The 12,391-nt window shown below is 40.5% G+C and overlaps 1 protein-coding gene across 2 annotated transcripts in view; it reads left to right on the forward strand.

Annotated features, from left to right (window-relative positions):
* Positions 1–2,252: 2,252 nt before the first annotated feature.
* The window catches only part of RORB (RAR related orphan receptor B), a 183,225-nt gene continuing 173,086 nt past the window's right edge, over positions 2,253–12,391 (forward strand). Inside the window, exon 1 of one of the 2 annotated variants that reach the window (XM_019736709.2) lies at positions 2,253–2,904. In XM_019736709.2, coding sequence (XP_019592268.1) covers positions 2,898–2,904 — 7 coding nt within the window. In that variant the 5' untranslated portion in view covers positions 2,253–2,897. The remainder of the gene's footprint in view (positions 2,905–12,391) is intronic. The other variant, XM_074330568.1, reaches the window with a different exon arrangement.

Below are 12,391 nucleotides of genomic sequence, written 5' to 3' on the forward strand. Positions count from 1 at the left end.
CCAAGAAGTCCCTTACCACCACATTATGACCAATGATAAAGTTTTAGTCACTCTAAAAGAGAAAATAAATACTTCATATCACCATATACATAGCATATTATACATGCACTTTTGAAAAATGACAAAACACAATTAAGTAGTTCTTATTAACATTCTTTTCAAAAGTTTTCAAGACCATTAGGAAATATGAGATATAGTTCTAAGCAAAATTATGTATAGTTGGACCCACAAAGCAAAGTACACATAAAAATGTACAGAAGGGGGAAAAGTACTTTTCATACATGTCGACTGCCTTTTTTTAAAGAATTTCAGATATAGAAACAATAAAAAGAAACTTTAGAATTTAATACATATTTACAAATTTAAGACTAAAGAATTTAAAATTTTGAATTTTGAAATTCTTTTTTAATGAGAAATAAAAATCTAAAATAATGACAGCATCAATAATAATTATAGTGCTTACAAAGGCTTTGGAATTTTCAATATTCCTGTGTCTCTGCTTGAAGGACATAAAATTAAAATAATGAAGTCACAATTTGTTTCTTAACTGTTTTATATTCAGTATTTTTAATGAAGCAACTAAATTAGGCATAACTTAGTGCAACTTTAATGTAGTTATGATGAATCTATTTTACTTGATTAAAAATGATAAAAACCAGGGAGCCTTAAATATTATCTTAAAAGATTAACTACTGTGTCAATTACAAAACTAAGGGAAAGGTATTTATCAGGGAATAACTATTCTGAACAGTAACTTCCTTTTGTTCATTTAATTAAAGACTCAATCAACTTTCATTCTTAATACTAAAACTTTCCCAAATTACACATTGGCTTGCAAATGGAAGGGCATACAGCAGGGCTAAGTCAATTTAACATTAGTGAAGATTCAGCAAGTATCCATTTTTTATTTAATCCGGGGGTGGGGGCGGGGGGAACTACTGGCAGTGTAAAGTGATCTAATTAACTAAATAATCGCCAGTTTTACATTGCATTTCTGTTACATGACAGTATGAATATATACCAGTAAAACATCAAATTACTCAGGTACCTAAAGGAGGGTGAGGCCTGCTCTGCCAACAGGTCTGCTCAGGAGTAGATGCCTCAATGCCATAAAATTGAGTGGATGAGGCAATTTTTTTTACCTCTCTTTTAGGATGACCATTAACCAAAGTATTTACAAAACTGGATGTGATCATCTGTATGATATGTTTATTTTGTTCAACGAGAGGGAGAAACTTGCAAAGGAACATTTTGATATACACCTTCGATTTTTATCAAAATACAAATAAATGGTCAAGATGACACTAAGGGATACAGATAACTTTACCTACATTTAATTGCCAGTCTCCTCTAAATTGGTAAATGTCTTCTGGTAGCAACAACTAGAGTTAACAGTTCTACCCTCCTAAAGACTTGCACCTTTAACAAATAGCAGCACACAATCATACATTCTGGCCTCAGTCTTAGCTTTGCATCGCTAAGGTAGCCACGATGCCAACTGGGGCTGTTATCTTTGAATTGTGTAACCCAACGCTAGGAGATTCTCCAGATGCTAACAAAAATCAACTTCCTTGACAAAAGAAAGCATCAAAAATTTAAAACAATCTTTAAAAATGGAAGAGATCTCAGTGTTTTATTTTTTGTTTGTTTTTAGGTTTGGGAGCAGGAAGTATCTGAAAGATGGTTTTAAAGGAAGAGGACTGATACTTGCATGGGACTGCATTTTAGTTGAGCTCAAAGTGATGGAAGTTGATTTGTATTATTATGCCACAAAAACTGAAGTGTCCTGCCCAGGGAAATCCCCGCCAGACACAGGAGTTCACCGAAAAAGGAGTCTGCAGAGCTCTGCCATAAATTCAAAACTGTCTGGGGCCCACAGGCTTTGCCAGAGAGGGACCCAACATGGGATCCGGAGAGCCCGCGACTCTCGCCACGGAAGGACTGCTCAGTGTCCTCTCCCTCCTCCTGGAATCGGAAGTGAAATGTCACCTGCACATCTGCCCGACTCTCTCTGTGGGTCCTTCTCTTCTGCACAGTTAGGAGAGTCTCTAATACCTAGTTACAGCCCTGGCCGCCTTCAGCTCCAGTGTCCCTAACCCCACCCCTTGCCTCCAGTAGAGTCCACTCCCCCGTGATCCCAGCCCCTTCAACGGTGCCGGGCGCTGATTGGTGGTGGCGCTGACAGGAGGCGGGGCCTAGAAGTCCAGGCCAAACCCGCCCCCGCGTATAAGCCCCTTCTCCGCTCTCTCTCCATCTCTCCTCTCTCTTTCTCTCTCGCAGCCTTCCTCCCTGTAACTGAACAGTGAAAATTCACATTGTGGATCCGCTAACAGGCACAGATGTCATGTGAAAACGCACATGCTCTGCCATCCACACCGCCTTTCTTTTCTTTCCATTTCCCCCTTTTTTCCTTGCTCCTTCGCCCTCTTCTTTGTAACTAACAATTCCACCACCAACTCCTCCTCCTGCTGCTGCCCTTCCTCCTCCTCCTCCTCAGTCCAAGTGATCACAAAAGAAATCTTCTGAGCCGGAGGCAGTGGCATTTTTAAAAAGCAACACATTGGAGAGAAAGAAAAAAGAAAAACAAAAGCAAAACAAAACCCAGGCACTAGCCAACCAGCACATTTTTTTTTTTCACCCTTCCTGAAAACAAACAACCAACCAAACAACCATCAAAACAGTCACCACCATCATCGTCAAAACTGTTAGCATAGCAGCGGCGGCGGCGGCAAACGTCACCCTCTGGCTACGGCGTCCGCCTAAAGGGATGGTTTTCTCAGCGGAGCAGCTCTTCACCGACCAGCTTCCTCACTCGTGTTGAGCGGGATTTTTGGGCTCTCCGGGGTTCGGGCTGGGAGCAGCTTCATGACTACACGGAGCAGGAGAGCGGCCACACCATGCGAGGTAAGCGAGCCTGCGGGCACGGAGGCTCTCCGGGTCCGGCCAACTCCAGCCAGATGGGGAGATGGGGGAGGGGAGCGCACCCGGCCGAAGGGGAAAGAGGTTAGCGGGGCGCAGTTCCCGAGTTCGCATTCGCAGGTGGGCTACAAATGGCCTGGGCGTAGAAAGTTGTGGGGAGGTGTTGATGCCTCTCGGGAGTTCTGGAGCGACGCGGGAGGGCGCTTTTTAGAGAGAGGAGCGACGCTAGTTGCTTCTTCCCAGTCGAGTTGCACTGAACCATTTTTGTGTGCCACTCTCGGGTGCGGAAGCGGACGCTGGATGGAGAGAGAGCCGGGAGAGGGATGCCTCTCGGCAGAAGCAGCTGGAATCGCCCCGCGCGCGGTGGTCACCGACCCGAACTGGGCGCACGGGGCGCACCGGCGGGCGGAAGGGGGAGAGTGCGAGGGTACACACACTCCCCAGGTTACAAAGCCCACCAGCACCCCGGCCGGCTGACGCGTCCCTTCGTGGGAGTGGTAGCCAGAGGGGCGGTGTCGTGGGGCAGGACGCGGACTCCGGGATCGTCCCCTGCGCGCATCTCTCACTCCAGCTCTGCGCCCTGGCCAGGTCCGCTCGCCGGAGCCGGCGCAGACCAGGGACTAGCGCCACCACGAAAAAGTTGTGCAGAGAAAGTTCCAGAGGACTAGAGAGCCCGCGCTATCCGCGGTGGGCAAGGTTCTTTTGTCAAAGGGCCGCTGCGGGAGGCGGTGCTATGTGAAGCCCTTGGGCCAGGACCCCAGGTGGCGTAGGCAGTCGCAGGACGTTCTGGGCAAGCTGGCGGCTGCCGGGCGGCGCGCAGGGGATAAGGGGCCAGACACCTGCTCCTGCTGCACTTTGGGCTGTTCCGGCGGCTGGCCTGGCGGGCTTTAGGGAATCACTTTGTTCGTTTGTCTCCAGCGCTCCGTGCTAGGACCTTCAGGTTTCCTGCGCATTGTGCCGTGACCTACTCTCCTCCACTTTTCGCATGACCACAACTTTACTCTTTTCTTGGAGAGCAGGCCGAATGCCCGCGTGCCGTGGGGTTCTGTGCAAGCCTCTGGGCACCCGCCCCCAGCCCCAGTTTTTCTTCCTGGCCACCCTGCTGTTCTTGGGGTACAGGAGTGTCTCCTGTCCCTTTCGCATGTTTCTCTGGGTCCCGGCAACAGAAAGTTGGAAACGGCCAGCTCCGGCCCCTCCTGCAACACTGACCCCGCGACAGGTGGATTGGGCAGGGAGATCTTGGGAGAGTTGGGCGGCAAACACTCATCTTGTTCTACCTGGCTATGTTCTCCTGCCACCCAATCTCCCAGCACCTCTCCAGGAGAGTTCCGAGGGTCCCCTGCTCCGCATGCAGTGAGCACCGACCCTGGACTCGTAGGACAGAGAGTGGGCAGGGCGCTGGGATGTGGCAGAAAAGGAGAGGAGGAGGAGGAGCGGAGAGGCTGTACAGGGAGGGGGCTGGGAGGGAAGTAGCTGAAGATAAGGAACAGGGACGTCCCGGTGGGATGGTCTTGACTGACCCCCGCGCACCGGGAGTGGGGACGCTATGGCTGCGAGCTGGTTACAGTTTAGTGTCCCAGTTGGGGGTTTCTTCACGTGTTCCACTGTCCACATTCTTTCAGGAAACTAGTCTCTGTTTTGTTTTGTTTTGTTTTTTGTTTTGTTTTGTTTTGTTTTGTTTTTTTCCTGCCCCGTCTCACGATTATCTGCTCTCCTTTAGGTTTCCTCTGCTCGGGTATGGGGTTTCTAGTCCTTTCTTCTATTGCTTCTCCCCTTCCAACACTCCTCCCAAGGCTGGATTCTTAAGTTCTGAATAACTGAAACCATGCGCCACCTCAGCTCCGAGCCGGCGCTTGGACCTGGTGCATAAAAGCCGCTCACTCTCCTCTTAAATTGTGTGTGCGGTTGGGGGGAGGAGGAAGAGAGGAGTGCGGGGCAGGAGTGGATGCAGCTTGATCGCGCTGCTCCTGAAGGAGCAATTTGCCAGCGACAGTTCGGGTTCGCCGCCGTGCTCGCTTTGAGTACTCAAGCCCCTTACATTGAAAGTCAGGCGCTCACCTCGAGAAACCAGTCTAAGCCCATACCTACGTTCTAGAGGGCGCTGCCCTGGCCAGGCTGCCCAGGACGCTTACAAGTTCTATTTTCAGGCGACTGTTAGGCGGCCTGGTGGGACACGTGGAGAAAAAGCAAGCTTAAAAGGTGGCGGGTCCTTCTCGCTCTCCCAATCTCTCCTTTCTTGACCCCTTACTGTCTCTCCTCTGCCATTGCCGCGCATTTCCTACAGACCTTGCCCTCTTGCAACATAAGGGGTTGTTCTTTAAGGATGGGTTCAGAAAAGTGCCAGACGACTCAGACGTCTTGTGGGAGTCAGGGTTTGAACTTAAGTGTGAACTTGAGAAGTGAGAGCGGAAATGAATAAGCTTTCTCTTGTGCCTGGGCTGCTAAGCAGCCTGTACTGGGAGGAGGAGGGTGGTTTTTGAGTTCAGCTTTACAGTGTGCCCACTCCATTTCCCCCATACAACACACACACACACACACACACACACACACTGCGCGCGCGCGCGCGCGCGCGCGCGCGAGCTTGCTTCCTGTCCCCAGGTAGTCCCCATCTCCAGTCAGCACCTCAGCCTGGGCTCCACGCTTTGCAGTTGGCATCTATCCTGAGTCAAGGCGTCGCAAACTTGGTCCAGGATTGAGTAGTCACCCTCGACACCAATCAAGCAACACCCCCCCACACCCACACCCCCCCAACACACACCTCTACCCCGCCCCTGCCAGGTATAGGATAGTTAAAGAGACTTTATCCCGAGGGAAGCTCTGAGGTAAGAAAGGGGTTAAGGGGCTGTGATCTTTGAGGTCATTATCCTGCTCCACAGCGGAACTGAGCCGGGTCAAGCGCGGTGGTTTACAACGGGCTGGCCTTCGGTGGACGAGGTTGTATTTGGTGGCGCACAAAACATTTCACCCTTTGTCTGCTAGAGGGTACCACATCAGTTCTAGAGACGCTTCTTCGTAGGTTGCATTATTGAGAAAAATAACTTCGGAAGGCTGGAGGAAGGACTTGTAATTGGGTCTGTCCATAGGCGAGAAACAAGCGAGCCAAGGTGTGGGTTTCAAGACTCCTTCCTGAGAGTCCTGTCAGCTGTTTATTACACAGGGGAACCGAAATGGTCAGATTTTTCAGCTCTGCCTCCGCAGAAAACCCTGCTTCCAAAAACAGGGTCACAGATGTCGTTGCAATCATTGGTGATTGTGGCACCGTGGATTAGAAATCTGGTTTTACGCTTGCTGTAAACAAGGACGGGCTTGGCTTTTCTAAAGGGCAGTTTTCATCCGTTATTTTCAAGTAGTTAGTTTTTATTAATTGCTAACTTTAGAAAAAAGCCTGCTTGCTTTCAGAGGTACGGTACCCCTCAAAAGTTTGGACCTCTGAATGTCCTGCTGGCCAGGCCTTTAGATCTATCTCCTAAACAAGTCGGTCTTAATTTCCTCTACAAATTCCAATTAAATATTTCTAACAAACATTCGGCCTCCCAACAATTACAAAAAAAAAAAAAAAAAACATTGCTGGAAGGACATCTCTGTCAGTAGTCCATTAATAATTGTTCATTAAGTAATTTTCAGTAAGCTGTCTTTATTCCAAGAAAACATTCAAACAGTTTAAAGAAAAATCTGAAAGTTATATTTAAAATATTGTTCAAAAAATATATAGCCACAAAGATAAAATATTTTCTTAGTTGGTTACATCTTGGGATGCTCCCCTGTGACATATTGTTATATACTTTGTACAGAAGTGCTTGACATCCTGGGCTTTTGGAATACAGATTAGAACCACCAAGGCTTTTTACTTTTCTGTATTTTCAGAAAATCAGGAATTGGAAAACCAGGATGGAAATATAAAGGAAGAAATTTTGAGCAGCAAGCCACATAAACATGAAGGATAAAGATTAAAAATCCTTTGTTAGTGTTCATTTAAAACTTAGAAGTCCTAGATTTTCCATCAACAAACAGTATAGGTTTTGCTCATTAGAAAATCCTTAAAAGATAGTTTCTTGCATCATTATTAAAGTGATTTATGTACAGTTTTACTTTAACATGAATACACATTTATTTTATACTCTTAATCAATAATGAATGTTAACATTTACTTATTTTAGTAACAATTTGTTAAATACTAAACTATTAATTGCCTTAAAAGCAATTATACAGGTGTGTATTTGCATACATTGTATTTTAAATTTAAATGTTTCAGAGTCATGAGACCTAATTTTACAGCAACAAAGATTTTGCAGCACCAGGAAAGTAAGAAGTTTCAGGATCAGTCTTCATGCAAATGACGTTCGAACTGTGTAGTAATACCTACTATTTTTCTAAAAGTGTAATAATACCCACTATTTTTCTAAAAGTAGCATATACAGAATTGTCATCAGAATTTTAAAATGATTCTATACAGGAAAATTTTTCTAGATAAAAATACAAGTAGAGTTTTTCAGCTATTATTTCACATTTTATGAACTTGTATCCACCTTTTAGGGCTGCCTTGTGGCCTATGTAGTTTTTATACTTTCACCACAATAGTCTTAAGAATAAATGTGATTTACAACACATTAACTCGATTTTTTTCACTGCAATGAATAATATACTTCTCTTTTAAAGTACATATTATATAGCCTTCAATTAACACAGAGTTAAAAATTATTCTAGTAAATTAAGTTTAAAAATTCTACATCCCGGGGGTGCCAAAAAAACATATACACATGACTTGTATTCATCTTTTGTTATTGGTATATATTGAGTGTTACACTTTTAATAGTTCTTTCCGTTCTTAAAATGTGTATACGTTTTTTTGGCACCCTCTGTATATATGTCTACTGGTGTTCTGCAAGTTTGTAAATAAAGTGAGGTTTAAAATTGCGAACAATAACATCAATGCCACTGTACATTGGTGAAACCCAAGCCTTATAGATAATAATGTGAGGAAGGTTAAGACCATGGAATTCTAGACAGATTGAAACAAATCAAGGGTTAGGAGCACAAAAGTTATTAGTGATTGAGGTGACCTAAAATATTTATTTTTTATCATTCTAGTATGATGAAGAGAATTTCTTAAGACTAAATCATTTCTGTATTTATCTCATAAAGAAAAAAAGCCATAAAGTCTTCAAATTATATTGTCATTGATTTAATATAATTGACATTAACAAATCATTTTATTGCGATGTTAAAATATACAAAAATGTTATGTATTAGGAATGGACATTGTGCTGAATAATTAACATAGTTTTGTTGTTTTTAATTCTAAATGTAGTTTTACTATTCCATCTGTTCTTATCTAAAGGACAGAAATCAAGTAGATGAATGAAATAAGTCTTTTGTAATATAATGAATGATGACCTTTGATAAAATGAGCACTCTACACATAAAGTATTATTCCTTTAATTTTGTAATCATCCTCCAATTACAGCTTCTTGCAAATATTTATCTTACTTTGAATAGACTCTCTGACTTAACAGAATCTCTAGCAGATAATAGCAGTCTTTGGAGGCGTCTGTTGATACACACTGATACACAATGTATATGTATGTGCCTATAACCACCCACTCAGACAAGAAGAATGAATATTTGAGAGAGAAAATCATTCTTATCTTTGCTTTCACAATTCAGACTTCCAAATTCAAACATATTTAGAGAAACAGAAGCAACTTTCCGGAGCATTCAAAAAGAAGAAATGGATACATGTGGTACTTGAGTAGCATATAAAAGAAACTGTTAAATAGCATCTATTTATAAATAATCTACACAAAACTCCATTATACTTCCTAATGATAATTAGAAGGGAAAGGAATCAAGAATTCAGGTCTGCCAAATAAATAAAATATTCCCTCTCAAATTAAGCAACAAATTCATAGATAACAAGGCCTATGGCATGAATTTGAAGGACGTCTCCTTTGTAGCACAAGACAAAGGGAGCATAGAGGAATAAATATTGATTGAACTAATCATCTGATGAATAGAACTGAGATTTACCAGTGCACCAATATAATAGTTTATGTTAACTAGTTCTTTCATAGTGCATATGCTGCCCTTTCAACCCCTGACCCCATCCATTCACTTCTTAATGAGGGAAACCACAGGTGTTATAACGGCATTTATAGTGAATCAAACTAAATATAATAATCATGTGATTAACAAATGGCAGCGGAGGGTGAATTCTTGTGAAAAGAAATATTGTGATCATAGTGTCGCAAAATTATTATGCTCTGCAAACGACTTAGAAGTTTGGCTTGCTCTGTTCACCTTTAAAATATACATATCTACGATGTCATCAACATTTCAAGTCCTAAATGCATTGTCTCAATAATAAGTACAATTTTATTAATGCTTATCCGAAGAGTTAAAAATGCTATTCAACACATATATACCTATATTGTTTAATACCTTGCATAGTAAGCATTTAAAACATTTAAAAATAACACAGAAGTTATATTTTGTAATTGATATAGTACAAATTTTTCTTGGTTAATGTTTACTTTATAAATTTTGAAAATAGAATATAACTTTATAATAACTATTATAATTATTAAAAATTTTTGTTTAAAAATTGAATTGGGATATTGTTGGCTTAAGCATGTTCTTATAAAAGTCAAATGAATGTGTCACCTTTTGCTGAAACATGAGGCAAAAAACTTATTCAAAACATGCTCTTAGAAAAAAGCAAAAGTAATTTGCTTTAACTTAAATGCACTCACTTCTGCATGGTGAACTAGATTTTATTAACTGGCTGGTATGCTGACTTTGTAAATTACTTTACTACACAAGGTATCCATTGATGTAATTTTTTATGTGATTAGTTATATCATGTGGTCCTGGGTTACATTTCTCTAATTCACAGAAATCACAGACATAAGCATAGAAAGAGCAAATTAATTTGGTTGGTTACTGAATTATGTTTTTTGCCACTAGCCTACTTATTACATTGTGCTCATGTGAATCCAAAATCCTGGCACCATGCTGTATATGAAAGATTTGGGCTACTTAAAGAAAACTATTACGTACGTTTTTATCTCATAGTAAAGCTTTTTCCAATGAATATGGCAATAAGTCAATTTTAAATCATATTTTTTAAATTTTTCATATGACGTCCCTTATTATGTGAATTTCATTAAAATTATGTTGTTATCATGTGATAACAGCAGATATACAATATTTTTAATTAGAAGTACAAAAGGTACTCTCTGAATTTAAGCACAAAATTATCCTTAAAAATGAAACATCAAAAGCTTTTTTAAAAAGGCCTTGGCATTTATAAGCATTACTTGACATGAAATAAATAAGTACCACTGGCTGCAAAAAAAAAAAGAAAGGAAAGAAAAGAAAATATTATTTGGTTTTAGTTTTTTTACTAGCTTATAAAAAATATTTTATTACGAATTTCTCTCCTTATATGAAACCAACTTTGATTTTCCCCTGTTCTGAAAACTTTGTCAAATTCATTGATCAACTCAATTCTAGGAGTCCAAATTAAGAGATACTGTTGAATATGAGAATAACATCATCTTCACAAATGTTTCCATTTTCTGTTTTAATTTTAAAAGGGACAGACTCAAAGATTTCATCTTTTAGAGCTGTATATATATCTAAATAGAGATGTATGTGACTCACATTTATTAATTCATGATTTATTAAGGATCTACTCGAAGCCAGGCACAGAACTGGTCCCTAAAAGATGTTCAGGGGATAAAGCATGGTCAGCTGTGAGGCTATGATAGCTATGATCAAAGCAAGAACAGAACAAAATACAGTGAGATGCCGTTAGAACCTCAGAACAGCTCTAACAGGGGAAGTGATATCTGGGATGGGCTCTAAGCATAAGTAGAAGTTCATCTTTTGGTTAATTTGTTCATCATAAATGAGGTTTATTAAATTATTGTTTGTTGTATTCGCCAGTTGCGTTTATAATTGGTACTATGTAAAATTTAGTTCATTGACATAGAACCATTCCAAAAAGAGCATATTCTGATTTAGAACAAGTAGTACTTTTGTTCTCAAATAAAACTTTTACTCTTAAAATGATTTTAAAGTGACAATTTTTAAAAACCTCTAAGGTAAGTCTTGAATTAGAAAAAGAAAATGTACTGAAGGAGACAAATATCAGTGTGAGGAAGAGTATAACTTGTAAAAAAAATTAGCAAGTATCTCCAGGAAAAAAAAGGGGGGAGGGAATATTTTACAATATCCTTATACATTTGTTTTTATAAAAGAAATTCTTATCTTTGTAAAATAATCGCTGACATATATTGAATTTCATCTTCTTTAACATTTAAGGTATTAACCTGAAAATAGTGCTATGCAATTTAGTGAAAATGCGCAAGAGAGTATCTTAGATTACTACTAGATATCAGGGAGAGTAAAATCCACTGAAGTAATAGGTATGTCAACAGTGTCTGAGGGCCACAGTAATATTCTTCATAAAACTCTTACATTCCAGGAAATTGGATAGAAGATTGAACTCCAAAAATTAAACTAGAAAATTAACACATAACAAATGGTCTTACAGACTTTTGAGCTTTTCTCTCTCTTAAGCATATTTTAAGAAGGAAAATTCCTGACTTCTAAACAGTAAAAAAAAAAAAAGAAAAGTTACTGTGAGAACTAACTACTGTCTGTGTCTATCCCAGCACTGTCTGCGGGTAAATCACTGAGCAGGCTGAAAAAATATCCGCTACAGTTCATAATTAGGCTCTTCATTTTGAAGTGGTAATTTGGCGTTTTGGTCTTGTTCGTTAGTTTGTGTGAGCTTAGTTAGCTTAAATCCTCATACTAAGGTCTAATCCACTCTAAAACACTGACAAGATCAAGTTTCTAAGCCTAGGCCCTGGGCTAGGGAGAATTCACAAAAGTAAATGTCAACATTTTAGACATCCAGGCAGCCAAATTGTTACTCTTGCTCATAACCCTCTTCCATTAGCAGGACACTCGTCTTCAAATTTTGATATGGTGAACAAGACCACAGAGACGTGTGTTTCAGTCTTGAAAAATAGACGCATTTTTTAAAACGTTGATTATTAATTAGAATTTATTAGACTAAGGAATGGTGCTCTTCGGTTGTAGCATGTCCTGATAATAAAATGGCTGTTGTACTTGATTGGTTTATTTCTTGGAACTGGAAGAATTTAAGAAGTGAGTGAATGACCCCATTTCTTGGGGCTTTTCTTAAAAGGTGAAAGGTTGGGAGAGAAGGCACACAAAGGCTCCTATAACTTTTAGAAGCTTTCAATAAGGCAGCTAGTTTTCTGGACACCCCCTCCCTCACCTCTTATTGCACTTTCTCTGGTGCTCACAAGATATATGACAATGGAGATATACACCCACTTCATGTTATGCCTGGGCCAGTGTGCTATTCTGGGTGGTAAATGTAGATTGAACCTTTGAAAAATAGTGGTTTTACTTGAAGTGCTGTATGTAATATGAG

This window comes from Rhinolophus sinicus, linkage group LG04 (assembly GCF_036562045.2).
Source record: "Rhinolophus sinicus isolate RSC01 linkage group LG04, ASM3656204v1, whole genome shotgun sequence".
Classification (NCBI taxonomy): Eukaryota; Metazoa; Chordata; class Mammalia; order Chiroptera; family Rhinolophidae; genus Rhinolophus; species Rhinolophus sinicus.